The 19385-nt window shown below is 54.0% G+C and overlaps 1 protein-coding gene across 5 annotated transcripts in view; it reads left to right on the top strand.

The window, feature by feature from the left end:
* Window positions 1–19385, top strand: part of MTSS1 (MTSS I-BAR domain containing 1) — a 134969-nt gene that overhangs the window by 86215 nt on the left and 29369 nt on the right. For all 5 annotated transcript variants that reach the window (XM_081111423.1, XM_081111425.1, XM_081111424.1 and 2 more), the window contains one exon: window positions 19229–19313. In XM_081111423.1, coding sequence (XP_080967549.1) covers window positions 19229–19313 — 85 coding nt within the window. The remainder of the gene's footprint in view (window positions 1–19228; window positions 19314–19385) is intronic.

Below are 19385 nucleotides of genomic sequence, written 5' to 3'. Positions count from 1 at the left end.
GGCCTGGAGGACCGCCCCCTCCCACTCCCTTCCCGGACTAGCACCCAGCGCTGCCGTCTGAGGAATGAAATAGGAGGAATGTTCCATGGGGCGTTCGAGGCTGGATGGTAGCTGTGTGGGTTTGTTTACTCTACGTGATGGGTCTCAGTCTTTTGAACTTAAAATAGTAAGAAAATTGGGTTCCCAGTTTCCAGCAGTTATTAACCTGCTCCGAGTGCTTAACGGTGGGCTGAATACAACTCAGTGTTAATCTAGGGGCGCAGTATTGCCGGCAGTCTGTCTCTGCCCTTGGATTCACTAGTGCCTGTCTGTCTGTCGTCTCTGTCTGTCTGTCTCTCCCTCCCACCTCACACACATCCACACTGTCTCTCTCTCGTCCCCCTCCCCCTCTCTCAGGCAGCTCAGGGTGACCCGGCTACCCCACCTCTCAGGCTTGGGATCAGATGATCCCTGATGCCAAGATTGCGGCCTGAAAGCTCAGTTTCAGCTCCGTAATAACTGGGTAATTGTCTCCTAAAATAAGCCAGCATCTCCCGGGCGGAGAGATCGGCTTCGTAGCTATCTGGATGCAGAGCCATTCTCCCCTAATGGCCGCGCCTGGGCCATTTCCTGTGGCCGCGTGCAGTCGGCCGGCCGGCCGGAACCCACAGTGGGGGAGGGCGGCTCCTATCCTGTTCTGTGCCTCCTCCGGCCGGTGCCCCCACCCCTGGCCTCTGCCTTCTGGTTCGGACCCTCTGAGCTTCCGTCTTCCCTCCCTCAGTCGCCACCGCTGGTTTGGAGTAAATACAATGTCACCTTGACTGGATGGTCACCAAATCAGCACCCATTCTTGCAGGAGCTCATTCCTGCCTCCAACATTAGTACATTGGCTGACTGAGTACTGTTAGGATGGTTTGCTGTTCCTCCCCTAGTGGGTGCTGGGTTCCTGATGGGAACGTTGGTGGAAATCCGGGGGGCTGCATTGCGGCGTTCCGGGGAGACGCCTGCTCACTGGCACCCTCTTCCTAGCAGTTTCTGTGACAATAAAACCGCTTGTGTCTGAGACCAGTGAGAGCACGGTAGGTCATGCAAACCGTTTCCGTCGTTTCCAGTTCTCCTTTGGGATGGTGGAAACTGTAAGGCACTAAGTCAGTGGTTGGCAAACTGCGGCTCGCGAGCCACATGTGGCTCTTTGGCCTCTTGAGTGTGGCTCTTCCACAAAATACCGACTTCTGCGCATGGGCCACGAAGTTTCAATCGCACTGTACGTGCGCGCCTACATGTGGTGTTTTGTGGAAGAGCCACACTCGAGGGGCCAAAGAGCTGCATGTGGCTCGTGAGCCGCAGTTTGCCGATCACTGCACTAAGTAAACTGGAGTCTCAAAGACAACACTTTTCTGCTCTCATTAGAAGTGAGCCTGTAAGCTCGTCTCAGGATGGCAGTCCCGTCAGCACTGCGCCGGCCCGGGATGACTATTGGAAGGTGCTAGGGCGTCCGAGGGCCATCTGCGAAGTGGTGAGCGGAGGGGCACGGTGAATTGCCGATCCGAGGGTCCTGGGCCGTTCGGTCACGGGCAGGATGGACGTCGGCACCCAGCAGAGCATCCCGGCACCTGTTGTCCTGGGGCCTCCCAGCATGGGGTGGCGTCAGGAGACAGAGGGAGGACACCTGAGGGGGTGGGCGGGGTCGCTCCCCTCAGCAGCACACGTGGCTGACGTGGGGCTCCCCTCAGCACGGCCTGCGTGCGCTTACCCAGCAGTGCCCCCAGCTCACCCCTCCTCCCAGCCCTGGTCTGTGCAGACGTGTCCCCTGGAGCCACCTAAGACCCCATATGCTTTCATCTCCGAGTCCTTTGGTGACCGGGACGCTGGGAGAGGCCGCCCTCGGTGCAGCTCTGCTCGCAGAGGTGACGGACGAGGCCCGTCCCGGGGCCCTCTTGTGGTGTGTGTGTGTCTGTGCACATGTGTGTTGTTTTTGCCGTGTGTGGATGCACGGTGTGCGGTTATGTCTTTGCCATATGCAGCCCGCCGAGCGGTTCACCCAATGCCACCAGGGGCCGGGTGTCGTTTCTGTTTAGGGAAACAGTGAGACAGTGACAGTCGTGAGTTTCCAGGTGGCGTCTAACGGCTGGAATTAGAAACCAGCTCTGCACCGAAGGCCTGGGAGAGGCTGCCTCCGTGGCTGTTTCTGTCTCGCTCAGTCCCACCGAGCTCACAGCAGGTGTTGCCAAAGAGGTCAGCATGCGTGGCCCCAACCTTCTGCTTGGGAAGAGAGGTCCTTCAAGTGAGAACCCCCCGCCTTTCCTAAACCTACGCTCCCCCCACTCCAGGGGTTTCCGAGGAAAGCTCCCGCCTCTCCCTCGCAGCACAGAGCGGAGCGCGTTCTCCGGCCGGGAGAGGTTTTGCCTGAGTCTGGCAAAACCAGACCGCTTGGCGGGGTGGGTTGGAGAAAGAAAAAATTCGGTCACATTCTAAAACTAGTTACCCCGAAGGTCTCATTCAGCTTGTAGGTTTTGCAACTCGTAGATGCTAAAGGTTCTTTAGAAAAAGTGGCTTTCAGAAATCCCAGGGCTTACTGTTGAGAAGACCATTTGGCAGGTCCCTCATCCTTCTTCATAACTCCGCCAGATGATGGTTGTCATGGCAACAGAGCTGCGCCTGCAAAGGCTTTTCTAATAGCATATAGGGGATCCGAGGCTTCCTGAGATTGTTAGTAATTATCTCCGAAAAAAAACACGTTCTGCATATTGCGAACATTTTAATGGGCCCTATTCCATCCTCATGGGGACTTTCGAGGTCCGTATCAGCCTCATGTCTTAAAATAAAAAGACTGTTTTGTTTTGCCTTCATTTTCTTTTGAGCATGTTCACATATGGGAGAAGAATCGCTGTCCTGCTGTTGCATGAAGCCTTGCACATAGTCGGTGCTCAGATATGTAATTGGATTTGGCAGGCTGGCGGCATCGCCAGGCATTGCTCTAACTCTTCTATCAGATTAGCATTTAGGTGCGTTCTCTCCCTTCATGATTGTGACCCTCAACCTGGCAGGCCCCCCAGAGCTCACAGCTTGGCCCCTTTTGTTCTCACACCACAGAGCAGAGGGGACCCATGGGTGAGCCTAAATCTGATAAAAACCACTCATCGCCCCCCTCTGGGAGCTCAGCTTTATCTCAGCCGCTAAAATGTTAGGAGTGTCTGCTTTTCAGAACAGGAGACTTTCTGATGTTTTTACTTTTTTTTTTTTTTTTTGGTTTCTGTTATCTACAACTACCTAGCCAACCTTTATGCTGGGTCAGGCATCTGGGAACTCAGGGATGACTGGACGTGGCCCCTGTCGGTCTGATGAGGACCCAGGCCCAGGAGGTAGTAAACCCAGGACAAGGTTACAAATAGGGCGAATGCCTGTCTGTGCGTGTGAAGAGCGGGTGTGAGCTGGCGACTGCCTGGTCCCCATCGTCTCTCCTTCCCTCCTTCCTCCATGACCTCATCTTTAATTGCAAGTGCTGGAGGCTTCTGTGCTGCTAATCCTCCGAGAGGCAGAAGAGCAAGCTCCCTCCATGCCCACCTTTTCATACTCAGCCAGGCTGAGGGCTTCTTCAACGTCCTGGGCCTGGGAGAGATGGAGGCCGGTGGGAACCAAGGGGCACTGGTGACTCGCGCTGAGCTTTGTCGAGCCACCGTGTCCCCACCGTGTCCCCACCATGTCCCCACTGTGTCGTCTGATGCTCCCAGGTTTTCTCTCGTGTCTAGACCCAAATTGTCGTTTCACGCGTAGACTCGTTGGCAGGAGACGTCTGGCGAGGGATGGGGAAGCTTCGCCAGCAGGGTTCGTCGTGGCAGCAGACCCCGATGTTTTATGGGGGTGCGACCCGGTGATCAGCCACCCTCCCCAGGTGTCTCCTCCAAGTCCAGGTCAGGGTCCACCTGAAATCCAGGTTCTCGGGGAATCAGGGACAGGTGTGTTGGCTGTTGAAATGCTCTGGCCCCTTCGATGCAGCGCGAGGCCGGTGGTCTGGCAGTGGCAGCCTCACCGGGGAGCCTGTTATAAATGCAGAGTCCCGGGCCCACCCTAGGACCTTCTGCACCAGAGCCTGCATTTTAGCGTAATCCCCTGCAGTGGGCTACGCTGGTTCTTTTGAGACTCAGGGCCAGGGTAGCAAATACAAGGCACGCACCCTCCACGGGGGGCCCCTGCCTGTGTGGCAGACATTGCTCGCTGGTCTGGGCACTGTTCTCCGTCAAGTCCGGATCCAGCCTGAGAATCCCTCTCAACACAGTGCTCGGGCACCTGTACCCCGGTCAGAACCAGCCCAGGAGATAAACCCACCTGCCACCTGCCTTTGTCTGGGAAGACCTCCTCCACACAAACCAAGAAACAAGGACGCGGCTTATTGCCTAGAGAGCCAGGGTTGAGATCACGCCCCAGTCATCTTCCGGGGCAGGAAGGAACACGAGGATCCATGGAGCGAGCAGCTGTCGGCCGCCGGAACCGACACAGCACAGTGGCGACACGCAGGCCCAGCTGGTCCTCCGCGGTCAGGCCGGGGCGTGGCGGAGCAGGGCAGGCGGCCCCTCTGCCCACAGCCTCGGCCACTTCCCCTGGGGTTGACTTGATGACTGAGCGGTGGTGAGGTTTAAGCCACGCCTGGGTGGCTACTTTCCTAAGAGAAAGTATTTGCGATCTGTTAGAGGAACGCGGTTGCTCAAGCGGGTTCAGGGCCAAAAAGAAAGGGGAGCAGGAAGAGGGACCAGATTTGCTCCAATGATCCTGTAAAAAGTTCACATCAACTCTAACCGGTCTGGCTCAGTGGATAGAGCGTCGGCCTGCGGACTGAAAGGTCTCAGGTTCGATTCCGGTCAAGGGCATGTACCTTGGTTGCGGGCACATCCCCAGTAGGGGGTGCGCAGGAGGCAGCTGATCGATGTTTCTCTCTCATCGATGTTTCTAACTCTCTATCCCTCTCCCTTCCTCTCTGTAAAAAATCAATAAAAAAAAAAATATATATATATAAAAAGTTCGCATCACCTTGTGCGACCAGCTCTCAGGGACCAAGAGGCCAAGTTGGGTTAACCCCAAAGGGTCAGCAGGCTGCTAGAACCGTGGCCCGTTTTTGTAGAAATTGGGCAGGACTGGGATTCGTAGTGGCAGCTCTGTCCATGGAGCGCTGCTGGTCTTTCCCCAACCTCTGTGGGCCCACCGCAAGCTTTCAATAACATCTTACAGAGCAGATTACAGTTTTAAGTCACATTGAAGTCCCTCCTCCCTCCATCTTCTCTTGGAGAAATACAGTAGCTGTCCATTTGGGCTCATTTTCCCAGATTTAATACAGTTCCAGCACGAAGGGTGGGTGAGTTCGCCTGAGCAGCAAAGAGACTTTCAGAGCTATTGAGTGGTTCTGGGATTCGTATTACTACTGCTTGACCCTAAGACTCGACGGGGGAACCAGTAGTGAACCCCAGTTTTCAGCCTTGGTTTCCCAAGTGGAGGGAGGAGGACGGGGCTGCCCGGCTCAGGGTCCTGCGGACACTTGGGTGGTGCCACGTGCTGCTGTCCTGCCTGCCAGGGCCTCGTGGGTAACCCTTTGGTTGGAAGAGCCAGCTTCCTGTTTGCTGTTTCTGGGTTCGAGTTTCAGATACTGTGAGATCAGAAAGCATCCAGGCATTCATTCATTCGTTCATTCGTTTTGTGGCGGCACAGCAACTTGCGATATAAACTGAGAGGAAGAAGAGAATTCCATTGATAAGTGCGTTCTCATCATCTTAGGTGAACTTGGCTAGAAAATTAGCTACAAAATGGAGCGCTCTGAGTCCCGTTCCCGAGTGCCGCTTGTCCGTGGGAATCTTAAACCTTAGCTCCTCCCGATTTCCGTGTCACGGCGGTGGGTGGGGTGTGCAGTAGGGTGGAGGGGAGAGGGGAGGAGGGAGAGGGTCTTAGAAAGTGGGAAGGGTGAGTGCTATAGCCCAGAAGTTGGGCACTTCTGCCGCTTCCCGCGCACTCGGGCTTGTCGAGCACCTATGTTCCAAGATGTGCACATGCCCCGTGACATGCTGTTTTATGAGACGCCGGTGTTTCTGGAACCCAAAGAGGATTTGGCTGAGCAGGGATGGCCGTTCCCAGGAAGCTGGATGGCAGTGGCCCCTGCTGGGAGGTGTCAGTAGCTAAAAGGTGATTTGGGGGAAGAGATTCTCCTAGTAACAGGGAAGGGTCCTCTGCCTGAATAACCCGCGCCCAGTGCCAGAGGAAGGCGGCAGGAGGCAAGGTGTGCTGAGGCGGTCGGTCTGCGTCCACCCTGGTCCCAGGGCCTCGCACGCAGACCGGCCAGCCCGCACACAGCTTCTGGCTGATAAAAGAGGTGCTTGGATGGGGCCGGGGGAGAGGAAAACCTAACTTCTTAGCCACCAAATACTTTGGTACATAATTGGCAACAGCGAGATGCCCCCAAGAATGGTTACAAGGCTTAACTATGAACTCGGCCCTGGGTGCAAATCCTGAATTCTACTGTGTGACCTTAAACAAGTTACTTCACTTCTCTGAGCCCCCTTGTCCTCACCTGTGAAGTGAGGATAATCATACCTCAACTATAACGATACCTGTCTGAGGAATATAATGAGATGTAAAGATTTCGAATACAATGTGCTTGCATGTGCCTGCTAGATTGCAAGCACTCAGCAAATGGTAGCTGTTCTTAATAATTTGGAAAGCAGCAAGATTGCTTCCTGACAGGCTGAAGTCAGCACATTCTGGCACAGTTCTGGGATATACAGAAGTCCCTTAAAGGAATAGTGTGGTTCCTAGGCCAGCGGTACACGGGGTAACCTGATCGAAATGGTTGATGTAACAAGGAGGTCTGCTCACCGGCAGAAGCAGAGCCAGAGGGCTCGCTCTCTGGGGTTTCATCCCGGTGGCAGAGATGGGGGCACCCGCTCTGACTCTCATCCCTAAAACACGAACATCCCTGCTCTGCTTCCATGTTCGTCGGGCCACCTTCTGCTTCATCTGACCTTCCCTGAGGGCTGCCTGGGAGATCATGCCGGATCTGTGGCTGGGAGCATTTTATCTGCCCGACAGTTCAATTTCCTGTGCTGAGAAGACGTGAGGCTCTGCACATCAGCCCACATCTGCTTTGCTGGCACGGGTTGGCGTCCTGGAGTCTGGCTCCAGCGGGGGCATCTCTCTGTGCCCATGTGGCAGAGGCAGACGCTGGCGATGTCGGGGAGCAGATGTGGGGGAGCCAGCGGCTTTTCCCCGGTGATAACCCTCGCGGTGCTTTTCAACCAGGCACCATTCCATCGGAAACGAAGGCGGGAGGAGTCGCTGTGGGAATGCACTTGCTCCCGCTACGGTTTTCCCCGAGTGTGAGCGTGTCCGTGTCTTATGTTCCCATGCTACCTTTCTCGCTTTGCTTTGAAAACTGCAACAAAGAAAGGGGAGCATCAGTCTGTGTGGCTGCCAGGACCCTGCAGGCCAGAATCTCATGCTTGCTGGTCTGAGCCGCCAGATGGTGGTAGGACTGTGTGTGTGTGTAATTTTGTTTCCCCCGCTTTTTTAAAAAAATGTAGTCTTTTTTAAAAAAATATAATTTTATTGATTTCAGAGAAGAAGGAAGCGGGAGAGGGAGATCGAAACATCTATGATGAAAGAGAATCATGGATCAGCTGCCTCCTGCATGCCCCCCACTGGGGATCGAGTCCACAACCTGGGCATGCGCCCTTGATCGGAATTGAACCTGGGACCCTTCAGCCCGCAGGCCGATGCTCTCTCGACTGAGCCAGACCAGCCAGGGCTTTCCTCTGCCTTTTGGAAAGTCGTGAAGTGGGGAGGCTGGGTTGTGGGAGATGGGCCGAAAGACTGCCAGCTGATCAGTTTGCAGTATCTTCCCATCCGCGTGTGGGCACGGGGGTGTCTTCCCAAAACGCCTCGCCGGCCTCCTCCAGCGTTTGCTGAGCTCGCCGTGTTGGCTGTCCCCGCCCGCCCGCCACATCTCAGCCACGTCAGGGGCTGAGAGCACGGTTTTGTGAACAGGAAACTCCACGTGCTTTTCTCTTCCTGCGACATCGAAGTGGGTGTGGGGACAGCCTTGCAGCCAAAGGGAAGTTGCGCTTCCTTTATTGGAAGCTTTAAGGGTTTATTTTTGAAACTGTTTTAAGTTTTTTTTCAATTTGTCCAATGAAACCCCAGGAGGACAAAGAGACAGATCCTCCCACTGTTTAATATGTGACTCCTGTTCCCCATCGCCGTTCTCCATCCGTCAGTTTCCGTGAAGATAAATCGCGTCTTTGTTGCAAGAACACGTGGGCGATCTAAATAGCTCATACAAGCTTGTTTGGGTAGATGGAAGCCATTGTCAAGGCTAACATAGGGACTTGGGAGCTGCTCACCGACTTCAGTGTGGCCAGTGTCTCCACTGAGTGGCGAGAGGTTTTGTGGCTGGTGTAGATGGCACATGAGCTCTGTATACCAGGAACCCTTCTCTCTCTCTCTCTCTCCTTCTCTCTCTCTCTCTCTCTCTCTCTCTCTCTCTCTCTCTCTCTCTCTCTCTCTCCCCCCCTCTCTCTCTCCCCCCTCCCTCCCTCCCTTCCTCCTTCCCTCCTTGTTGTTAAACAAATGTAGGGCATCCTAAGGTGCTGCCTTCTCCCAGTTGTCCATCTCTCTGTGCCCGAGGATAAAAATAAAATGCTGATGAAGCCAGAAGAAACATATTTGTCAATTTGATGTTCTTAATATCCTGCGTGCCTTCTCTGACCTTTAATGAAATGACTGCCCCTGATGGGAACCAGCTGCCTCCTGGACGCAGCGAGGAAAAGGCTGCTCTCCCTGAGCCAGAGAAGTGACGGCGAGCGCGGGCTCCGGAGCGGTCGGCGCCGAGCAGCGAGGACCCGTCAGCGAGGACCCGTCAGCGAGGACCCGTCGCTGGTCGGTGGCCTCCTGCATTTCTAAGCACCTCCCAGCGATGAGGTCACCCTAGAAGTCCATGGCCCCCAAGTTTAGACTAGATGTCCATTCTGCCAGGACAGGCCTGTCTCCTCCATTCACAGCTCAGTAACGACACCGTAGTCACGTTTTTTCCGTGTTTGCTGAGGATAGAAGTGCTGCCCCGTCTCTTCTCCAGCATCTCAATGCCCTGAGACCTTTTTCCTGCAGGAGGAAGGAGGTGCTTTAGTCCAGGGGTCAGCGGGAAGAGCCACTTTATGGAGCCCCCAGCGCGCGCCCCTCCGGCCGAGACTCAGCTGGTGCCCTGCCGGTGTGCCCGGCGGTCCTCACTGACCCATCCTGGCTCAGGTGGCCCATCTCGGGCCTTTTGGACCTGGCCCCTGGGGACAGGTCTTTGTTCGCTGGGGCATCGTGGCTCTGCTTTCTGAGGGCAAGAGCTGAGCTCCCTCCTTTCTTATTTGAACAGGCTGACTTTCAGGTGCCGCCCTGAGACGCTTTTACTCTCCCGCTTGAAACCCACGTACCTTAAAGCTCTAACGTGAAAGCATCCTGCCTGGCCGGTGTGGCTCAGCGGTGGAGCGTCGACCTATGAGCCAGGAGGTCATGGTTCCATTCCCGGTCAGGCACCTGCCTGGGTTGTGGGCTCCGTCTCCAGTATGGGGCGTGCGGGGTGAGGGGGGAAACAGCTAATCAATGATTCTCTCTCATCATTGACGTTTCTATCTCTCCCTCTCCTTTCCTCTCTGAAATCAATAAAAATATTTAAAATAAATAGATAAATAACTAGAAGCATCCTGAAACACGCCAGTGAGGCTGCAGAAGCAGGGCGCGGTGCTGGCATGTGCTGGCCGTGTGGAGCGCCGGCTGCAGGCATCCCCGGGCGGCAGATGGCCCGGCCAGGGCGGCAGCTGACGCACGCTGAGGCGGTTTCTGCGATGCAGCGCTTGGGCCGCCCTCCAGCCGGCGTCAAGGTGAAAAGACACCTGACATTTCAAGACTTCTGGCTCTCAGAGCAGGGCTTGAGAGGCAGGAGAGCCGCTCTTTCCTCGCAGCGAGCCTGCACTGTCACACCTGCTGCACGTCGTCCACGGCGGGGCCTGCGTGTCCGCCATGGCACCCAGCGCCAGGTGCCATAGGAGCTTTCGGGTCTTTGCCTGGAGGAGGCTGGTGGCACATGGTTCCAATACCACAGTAGACAACAGAGAGATCTAGAACTGTGGGGACGCCTCTCAAAGCTGCTGAGCCATTGGCAGCTGCCTGCTGATAGGAAGGCGCAGGGTGCCAGGAAATCGAGGCTCATGACAGGAGGTTGACTAGGAACCTCTTGATGCTACAGCTTTGAATACCATCAAATGACCACGCTTTTTAAAAAATATATTTTTAAATTCATTTCAGAGAGGAAGGGAGAGGGGGAGAGAGATAGCAACATCAGTGCTGAGAGTCATTGATCTGCCTGGCCCCCTTTGGGGATCGAGCCCGCATCCCTGGTATGTGCCCTGACCGGGAACCAAGCCGTGATCTCCTGGTTCACGGTCGATCTCAGCCCCTGAGCTGGCCAGATGGGCCACACGGCCACTGTTGATGCATAACTGTTTACAGCAGTCTTCGCGTGGGCCCTCCGCACGCTCCTCTCGGCCTCTGGCGTTCTGCGATGTTTGGGAAGGAGGAACCGTTCCGGCTTCCGGAGAAGCTGCTGTCCCTTGTGCGGTTAACTTTCCGTCCATGTTCTCCTTCGCCAGCTCCTTGGAGATGGGCAGCATTAGATGTGGGAGAAGCGGCGGCTAGATGTGGACGGGTGCCCCAGCCGGGTTTGAGTTAATTTCCCTGGCCCCTGCCTTCCTGTAGGACTTGGCTGATTATTGCTACAGCAAAGCCCTACTTACTAGTAATTGGCCCATCGATATAACCTGTGCTCCTCATTTTCTCTCTGAAATACGCCAGCCCTACCTTCAGCGAGCTCACAGCTTGTGGGCTTCCCTCGGCATGTCCACACGCTCCTGCCACCTGAGTTGCAGGCTCAACCTAGAGTCTGTTGTGTGACCCCCCAAACCTGTATAATATACCATTGTGTGGCCCGTCATAAAGGTATTTAACTGTAAAGTATGTAAACCTTTGGGATATGAGTGTGAAAAATCAAGATTAAGCTCTAGCTGGTTTGGCTCCATGGGTAGAGCGTTGGTCCGAGGACTGAAGGGCCCCAGGTTCGATCTGGTAAAGGGCACGTACCTAGGTTGCAGGCTCAATCCCTGGCCCTGGTCAGGGTGTGTGCAGGAGGCAACCAGTTGATGTGTCTCTCTCACATCAATGTTTCTGTCTGTCTGCCCTTCCACTCTCTCTAAAAATCAAAGGAAAAATATCCTCAGGTGAAGATTAACCAAAGAAAACCCCCCCCAAAAAACCCAGAAAACAAAAATCAAGATTGGTTATTTCTACAAAATAAGTGGGATGTTTAAAACAACAAGATAGAAGCAAGTTGCTTTAAAAATTTGCCATCAAATTCAGTGTGGATGAGGCAATTGTAAAAGATTGGGATAGTTACAAAGAGAATTTAGCCAGCACAGACTTTCACAGGAAGCCCAAACTGGAAATCCTAGATGATGCATTTTGGGTGTAATGTGTGCAACAAAGATGATTAAAACACCAGTCAACACTCATGCTTTTTAGAGTACAGTCATTAACACTTGAGTCTAAGCGAGTTAGACCCTTCCCAAGGTCAGATAGCTGCAAATGGGGGAGCTGAGCTTGTGACCCTTCCATGCTACGTCCTTTCTGCCTGATCTTCATGCTCCCTCGGGAGATGGCCAGGAGCTTGTGCTGAGGCGCCCCTTAGCCCCGGTGCGAAGGCTGCTGCTAGGAACTGGCTTGCAGGTTGTTGGGGTCTGAGTGTCGCCCAAGTACATGTCGAGGAGGAGAATGATGGGCTTCAGCTGCTAAGGAGCCCCCAGGACTCTAGGAAGTCAATGGGGAGGGGAGGGGTTGCCCTGCCTCAACAGGTGGGATTTGGTGTGAGTAAAACAGATACATTTTGGGAAATGATTCCTGATAAAAATACATCATGGGAGGACTTGCAGTCATAGTTGATATGATTGGTAGTTGCATGCCTGGGACCACACACGGGCACCTCTCTTAGACCTTTTAAGCGTGTGACTGAGCCGGTGCAGTAGCAGTTTTATGCGTTTGCATGCAGCGAGGAGCGAGGAGCAAGTGCCTGCTGGGTTAGGTTGTCGTGGCTCTTGGTTCGTGTTCATGTCACAGTCTTCAGAGACACTTGGGGGCTGACAGAGCAGCGCTGGCCGGTGCCCGGATTGAAGTCCAGCTGCTGAGGAGTCTGAGGCCGCTTTCTTCTTCCACTGCCCTGTCCCTCCAAGCTCCTCACGGTCTCGGAGTTCTTCCCAGCCACTCAGACGGCGGCCTTCTGTGCCCGAGATCCCGCCTGACAAGCGCCCGCGGGCTCTCTTTCCTGGTGGTGTGGATGTTTCTGACATTTTGAACTTGAACAGAAGCTGCCCCTGGTTGCATGAACGTGTCCCTGAGGCTGTAGGGAGGGAGCTGGTGCCTGCTGATGTGGGGAAGGTCACCTGTGTGTTTGGGAATGAATGGTTCTGTGATGGCAAGTGGAACATTTTCCTCATTAGAGGGACAGGATTGCCTATTACCTCTCTGCCTAGGAAGCCGGGGGTGGGCATCGAACTCAATTGCTTTTCTCTGCTGCTGCGGCACATGTGTGCAGGCCGCTGCTGTGACCGCTGCGCGTGTCAGGCATGGCTTCCCAGGCCCAGCGCCGGGATCGGCACCTCGAGGACAGTTGACAATGTCTGGAGACGTTTCCGGTCAGCATGACGTGGGTGGGGTGTGCTGCTGGCGCCCAGAGGGTAGAGGCAGGGGTGCTGCGAATCACCCCACAACGCACAGGACGGCCCCATGACGAAGTGACCGGGCCCAGCGTGCCAGCAGCGCTGAGGTGACTGCCCCTTTGGACCGGCTCCTACGGGGGGTGCAGGGAGCCTGCTCCTGTCCTCATTAGCCTTCCCACAGTATCAGCCCTCACGGGGCCGAGAGGCACAGTGACTTCCTGTGGCCGTGCGCTTCGACCCAGGCGCTTCCTAAGTGTCCCTTCCTCCAGCCTCCACCCCCCCCCCCCCCCCAGGCCTCCTGCCGCAGACGCTGGGCCTGACACATCAGCTTTTCTGTCCTCACTCGCCACCTGCACATGGCGGACAGGGAGGGCCTGTCCATTAGGCCCCTGCCGTGTGGGGGGATGGAAGCGCCTGCACAGGGGGCAGGTGGAGGGAGGGGACAGTGCCACTTGCTGGATGCCATGATCTCCGCCCCCCCCCCCACGCCCCCCGCAAAGCGCTGTGGCGAGTGGCAGTCTGCAGGGCATAGCCATGTCAGACTTTTGGGGGCTCACTCTTCTTATGCCCCTCCCACCATTTGCTCCCAAAGAGGCATTACACAGTTTGTAGTTTGTCCGTCACTTTAATTGCCTCATTGTCCTTGGTTGGGAACGTCTCCAGCTTGTCACGGAGGGAGAGAGCCTTTTGGTTTCTGTAAAGTCAGGGCTGCGGTCTTAGCTCTCCCACCTCCAGGCCCTGTGGCCCTCCGCAGGTTTGTCCATGGATAACATGGGGACCACAAGACCTACGTCGTAGGGTTGCTGCAAAGCCTGTGGTCCTGCACCATTATTAGGCACCCCCAGCCCGATGGTGAGCCCTCCAAGCCCTTGTCCTCATCACCTTTGGAATCGCTCTAATCCTTGCTACATGATAGATAGATGCTTTTGGGGGTACATTATGTTCCCCCAAAAAGATGTTTAAAATTCTAACCCCTGGTACCTGTGAATGTGATCTCACTTGGACTTAAGGTCTTTGTAGATGTAGTCACGCGAAGATGAGGTCATTGGGGGTGTCCCTACTTCAGTACGGCTGGGCTGTGTCGTTAGAAGAGAGGAATTTGGACTCAGACACAGGGAGAGAGCACCCTGGGAAGGCCATGGCAGGGCCTGGAGCGATGCGTCTGCGAGCCCAGGAGTGCCGGTCACCACCCGAGTGCGGGAGAGGCAGGAGGGACGCTTCCTTGCAGGTCTGAGGAGCGTGGCACTGCTGACACCTGATTTCAGACTGTGTGCTCCTCTCCTGCCCCCAGGGCTGTGAGACCTCCCATTCTGGTGGTTGTCGGCCAGTTGGTTTGGAGGACTTTGTCACGCAGCCCTAGGACGCTAACATGCTTAGGAAATGTGTTTCATGTACAAAACAGAGTCCCTGCCCCAGCACCCACACTTCGATCGGCTGGCCTCTGCACTTTTACTTCTTTCTTTCCACTGATTGTCTCCTTTGCAGATCATCTTGTTTAGAGCGCAGACTGATTTTGTGCTACCCCCCCCTTTTTTTTTTTAAATAGAACTTTTGCTTGTTGTGGGAGAAAGTGCTTACACATACACACTGAGAAGAATGGAGAGGTTTGCCGTGAAGCATTTGTGCATCCCTCAGCAGCGGGGCTGCACTTACGCTTCTCTTAGCAACGCGTGACCCCTGGTGCCAGGAGGAAGCCTGGGAGGTCGTTGCACCCTTCCTGCTTCCTCTTTGAACCGGCGAGAAACAGAACCAAGGCAAAGTGGCTTTGAAAAGAAGGAAATGTCCGTTCTTGCAAAACAGGAGCCCCCGGTCCAGGGGGGAGAGCAGGCTCTGGGTGTGTTAATTTGGTGGCTCAGCAAGGTCACAGGGGACCCAGGCTCTTTCTGTCTTCGTCCATAGGCTGAGCCTCATCTGAAATCAGGTGTCCCCATGGCCGTAAGGATGGCCGACTGCAGCATCTGGGCACCTGCTTACTGTTCACACCCTCGGGAGTCTCTCTTAAGATCAGGGAAATTACCCCCCCCCCCCCGAGGCCTCCTCAAAACTCTCCATCGTTTCCCATCCCTGAACCCGGGGGTGGGAAAGGGAATGGAATTAGAGCACTGTCCGAGGGTGAATAGACACTGATGTTTCGACCACAGTGCCTCCTGGACTCTCCAAATTAGCAACTTATTCCCATCTTTGGCAGAAAAATGGTCCCCAAATATGTCCACGTTCACATCCCCGAGACCTGTGAGTATGGTACCTCACATGCAAAGGAACTGGGCAGATGTGATTCAGTTAAGGATCCTGCCTTGGGGAGATTATCCTGATAGATCCCATCACAATGTTCTCCTAAGGAGGAGAAGGAGGATCGGAGTCTGAGAGAGAAGATGTGAGGGCAGAAGCAGAGGCTAGGGAAGAGAGAAGATGCTGCACGGCTGGCTTTGCAGATGGAGGAAGGGGCCACTAGCCAAGGACTGTGGGCGGCCTCCAGCCGCGGGAGAAGGCCAGGAAACGGCTTCTCCCCTGGAGCCTTTCCAACATGGTGATGTTGGCCTGGTGAAACTGATTTGTCCAGAACTGTACGATAATAAATGCGTGCTTCTGTAAGCCAGTGGTAATTTCCTGCAGCGGCATAGGAAATGAACACACCATTATTTCTCGAGGCTGACTCTGAATCAATAGAGGCCTCGTCTAATGTAATAAGTATCTCATATTTATTTTTATTTGTTTTGAATCTTCCATAGCGTGCCCATAGAGGCAAACATTTATGGATTAAACAAAAGACAAACCCAGTTCCAGGTCCCGCCTCCAGGTACAGCCAACCTGGTGCTTTTCTCCTAAAATGTGATACATGCTGGTTCCTTCCCTCCGCGCGCGTGCGCGGTGCAGGGTGAGCAGAAACAAGCGCAGTCGTGTCCTCACTCACACGGTGCAATGTGCCTCTCAACCAGCCGTTTGATTTCCATAAAGGTTCTCACTGGCACAGCGGCGCTCTCCCAGATGTCCGCTCTGCCTTTGTCGCTGCAGCCAGTTTCCTCTGCAGCCCTTTCAACCCTGCTGATTTATCTTTTAGGTTTCAGCAAGGGTCAGGAAGAACATGAGACGTGGCAAAGCGCAGCGGCAGAGGGAGCTATTTTTAGGGTGCCCCATGCTGCCCAGATCAGCAGTCGTGCGAAGGGATGGGTCCCGGGTCCGTGGAGGATGCCATCTGCCCGTGTCCTGCCCTTGCGCCCAGCTGGACAGAGGCACGCACGCTGCTCAGGCGTTTTCTTTGTGGTTCTTTGTCTCTTCCTCTCCCAGGGCGGCCTGGGCGGCAGAGGCGCAGTGGTGGGGCACACGCAGCATGTTTGGAAACTGCTGGCTGTTCGGCTGGTAGTTGGGCTGGTTCTGGCAAGCCACGGGCTTTCCTGGGGATGGTCCATAGCCGGTGGCCATCTATGGAAAATACCTGGGAAGGGAACAGAAATAATGGAGCAGAGACATGGGAGGAGGGAACAGCTTCCAGGTGATCTTTTCCAACGGCAGAATTCCACCCTGAGGAAACGGAAGTGTGGGCGGTCAATGAAGCAGTATCCATCACTTACCTGTCTGTAGTAGCTCAGCAAGGAGTGGAGCTCAAGCCCCTTGGTGCCAGTTGGGCAGTTTTAGGCTCAAGAACCACAATGTGAGCCTGCTGGTGTGGCTCAGTGGTTGAGTGTCAACCTATGAACCAGGAGGTCATGGTTCGATTCCTGATTAGGGCACATGTCCAGGTTGTGGGCTCAGTTCCCAATAGGGGGCGTGCAGGAGGCAGCTGATCAATGATTCTCTCTCATCGTTGATATTTCTATCTCTCCCTTTTCCTTCTTCTCTGAAATCAATAAAAATACATATTTTTTAAAAAGAACCACAATTTGAGAGCTGGGCTGTAAAGCCCCAACACCCATAACAATGTGTAGGTACTGAAGTTTAGCAGCGTCCTCTAGGCTCTCGGCTCCGCCCCTTCCCATCGCCCTTGTCTGTATGTACCAAGTGTGGGATGCTGAGTGGTTCTGTGCACAGACTCGCTGCTCAGCCGGCGTCAGAACCCCACTTTCTAGCAGTGCGAGCTTCAGCAAATTACATAGGGCCTCTTCCTGTCCGTGCAGGAAAAGGAATGATGATAATCCCCGCACAACTGGGAGATTGCAAGGATTACACAGTTCGTGTGCAAAGGGCTTATCCCGGAGCCCTGCACGAACTGAGCTCTGCAAATGTCTCACCTTCCCGGGACCTTACACATCGCCCTGCAGCATTCAGACCACTGCACGCTGTTCCCTGGTGCGGAGGTGTTGTCTGGTCTGTTTAACCCGCTCCCTGTAATGGGATTTTGTTTTCACTTTTTACTGATGTAAACAGCACTTTGGTGGCTAGTCTCCTAAGTAAGGATTTGCTCTCATCCTTAATTATCTCCCCAGGTTCAGTTTCTCAGACTAGAATTGCTGGGTCAAGGAGGGGGGTGGGGGGGTGTTTTTAAGGCTTTTCTTGATAGATGCTGCCAAATTTCCCCCAGAAAAGTACTAGTTTACCAGCAGCGAGCGAGTGAGCCAATTTCCTTGCATGGCCAGGTTATTAACTTTTAATCAAATGAAGGCCCACGGAACAGGAGATATTTCCCTGGGGATAAAGTGTTCCTTGCTTTTAAGCAATAAAAGCTTAAGAGAACCTGAAGGCAAGCTGCTGGGTGTGGAAACAGCGCCCTCTGCAGGTTTCCGCGGGTGGAGAGGCGTGAGCTGCCGCAGATGGTGCTGCTGAGATGGTGGTTCCTTGCGGCCTGAGCGTGGCTGCAGGTGCCAGGAGCTAGAGGGCAGCATTGTCAGACTTCGAGGCATTTAAACAGCCTCAGGTGACAGTTAGTTCTTGGTCAGGTTGACTTACAGCTGTGCTCCTTAACTGGCCTGGATATTTTTATTCCCCAAGGAGCACACTTTTGGGTGCCACCGATTGGGGGGATGCTGCTGCCTTCTAGTAGAGCAGTGGTTCTCAACCTTCTGGCCCTTTAAATACAGTTCCTCATGTTGTGACCCAGCCATGAAATTATTTTCGTTGCCACTTCATAACTGTAATGTTGCTACTGTTATGAATCGTCATGTGGATGGTCTTAGGCGACCCCTGTGAAAGGGTCGTTCGACCGCCAAAGGGGTCGCGACCCACAGATTGAGAACCGCTGCAGTAGAGAGAGGCCAGGGCTTCTGCTGAACATACTGCCATGCACAGGACTGCCCCCAACCACGAGTCGCCGGGCCCATTCGTCCGCCCTGTTCAGGTGGGGAAGCCCTGTGTTAGAGAATTGCTTAGATTTCTCTTTTCAGATTTCTCTTTTCAAGTATAGAAATATTAATATATAATACCACTGTTATGACTCATATATATTTTTGTTCCGGAAACCTGTTCGTCTGGCAGGATAAAATGGAAAATAGGTGGAATGTGAGTGGCACGGAGGTGTTTCCAGAGGTGGAAGGGGACAGCCAACCTGTAATAATGTCAAGAGCACTAATAAGGGGGGAGAGTTTTTTTCCTGGTAATTTGACTTGGCTAAACCTGCCATAAATTCCTGCGGCTTCCCCTGGACAGCCTCGTCTGCTAAAAATAGTGCTTTATTTGACATTTCCCCCCGGGTTTCACAAGCCCCAGTGTTTTCATAACGTTTATAATTAATTGTGCTTTTCAGTGTCGGTGCAGAATTACCATCTGTGGTTGCAGTTTGCTCCTCCCTCCCCCACGCCCCAGAGAATGCTGATTCGGGCCTTGTTTCCAAGACGGGGAGGGAGGGCCTCAGGGGGCATCTCAGAGAAGGGTGCGCCTGAAGGGGAAGCATGACAAGAATTCCGGAAGATCACACTGTATCGCAGTTGACTTCCACATTTGCTGAGTGGGAGGACCTCTTGCACTGGAGTTACCCGCACCCATTTAAAAACACGCTGTTATTTCATTCTGGTTAGCCTTGCTATTCTCCGAAATACTTGTGTGTGTGTCTTGAAACAATTATCTGGAGTGGCCTTACTGGCCGTTCTAAAGAATGCTAACAGGGCTATTTTTGCCAGAAGAGGGAAAAATAACTACAGCTTTTTCCTAAGTATCAGATGCTATTTTGGTCACCTTCCTTGGGAAGTATTTTTCAAACCGTAGGTCATTGATGTATTAGTGGGCTGTTAAAATCAATTTCTGGATCACAATCAGCATTTTAAACAATCGGAATAGAAAATATCGGAGGGTATTGTATGTAGTAAAGGTAACTTCTGTTTGGTGATTATATAAAAGCTGTCACCATACATATCTTTGTACACGTGTGTGTGAGTGTGAGTGTGAGCACACACGTGCACGGTGAGAAGTCTGAACGGCAGTGGCTTGGCTTTTACGACATGATGGACACTCGCTTGTTTTTAAATCCTTTCCTTCGCCCTTAAGTGTCTCACGGTTGGTCCGGCCTCCGTCCTCAGCTTTGCTCCGTTCTCTTCCAGGCGGAACCAGGGAGATCGGCTCCGCCCTCACCCGGATGTGCATGCGGCACCGGAGCATCGAGGCCAAGCTGAGGCAGTTTTCCAGGTGAGGAGCCCAGACCCCCCCGCCCCCCGCCCTCAGACCCGCTGCCGAGTCGGGGTTCAGGAAGTGGTGTGT

The sequence above is a fragment of the Myotis nattereri genome, assembly GCF_964212035.1.
Source record: "Myotis nattereri genome assembly, chromosome: 17".
NCBI classification, from domain to species: Eukaryota; Metazoa; Chordata; class Mammalia; order Chiroptera; family Vespertilionidae; genus Myotis; species Myotis nattereri.
The sequence above is the reverse complement of the archived record's forward strand: the minus strand, read 5'-3'. Positions and strand labels throughout refer to the sequence as shown.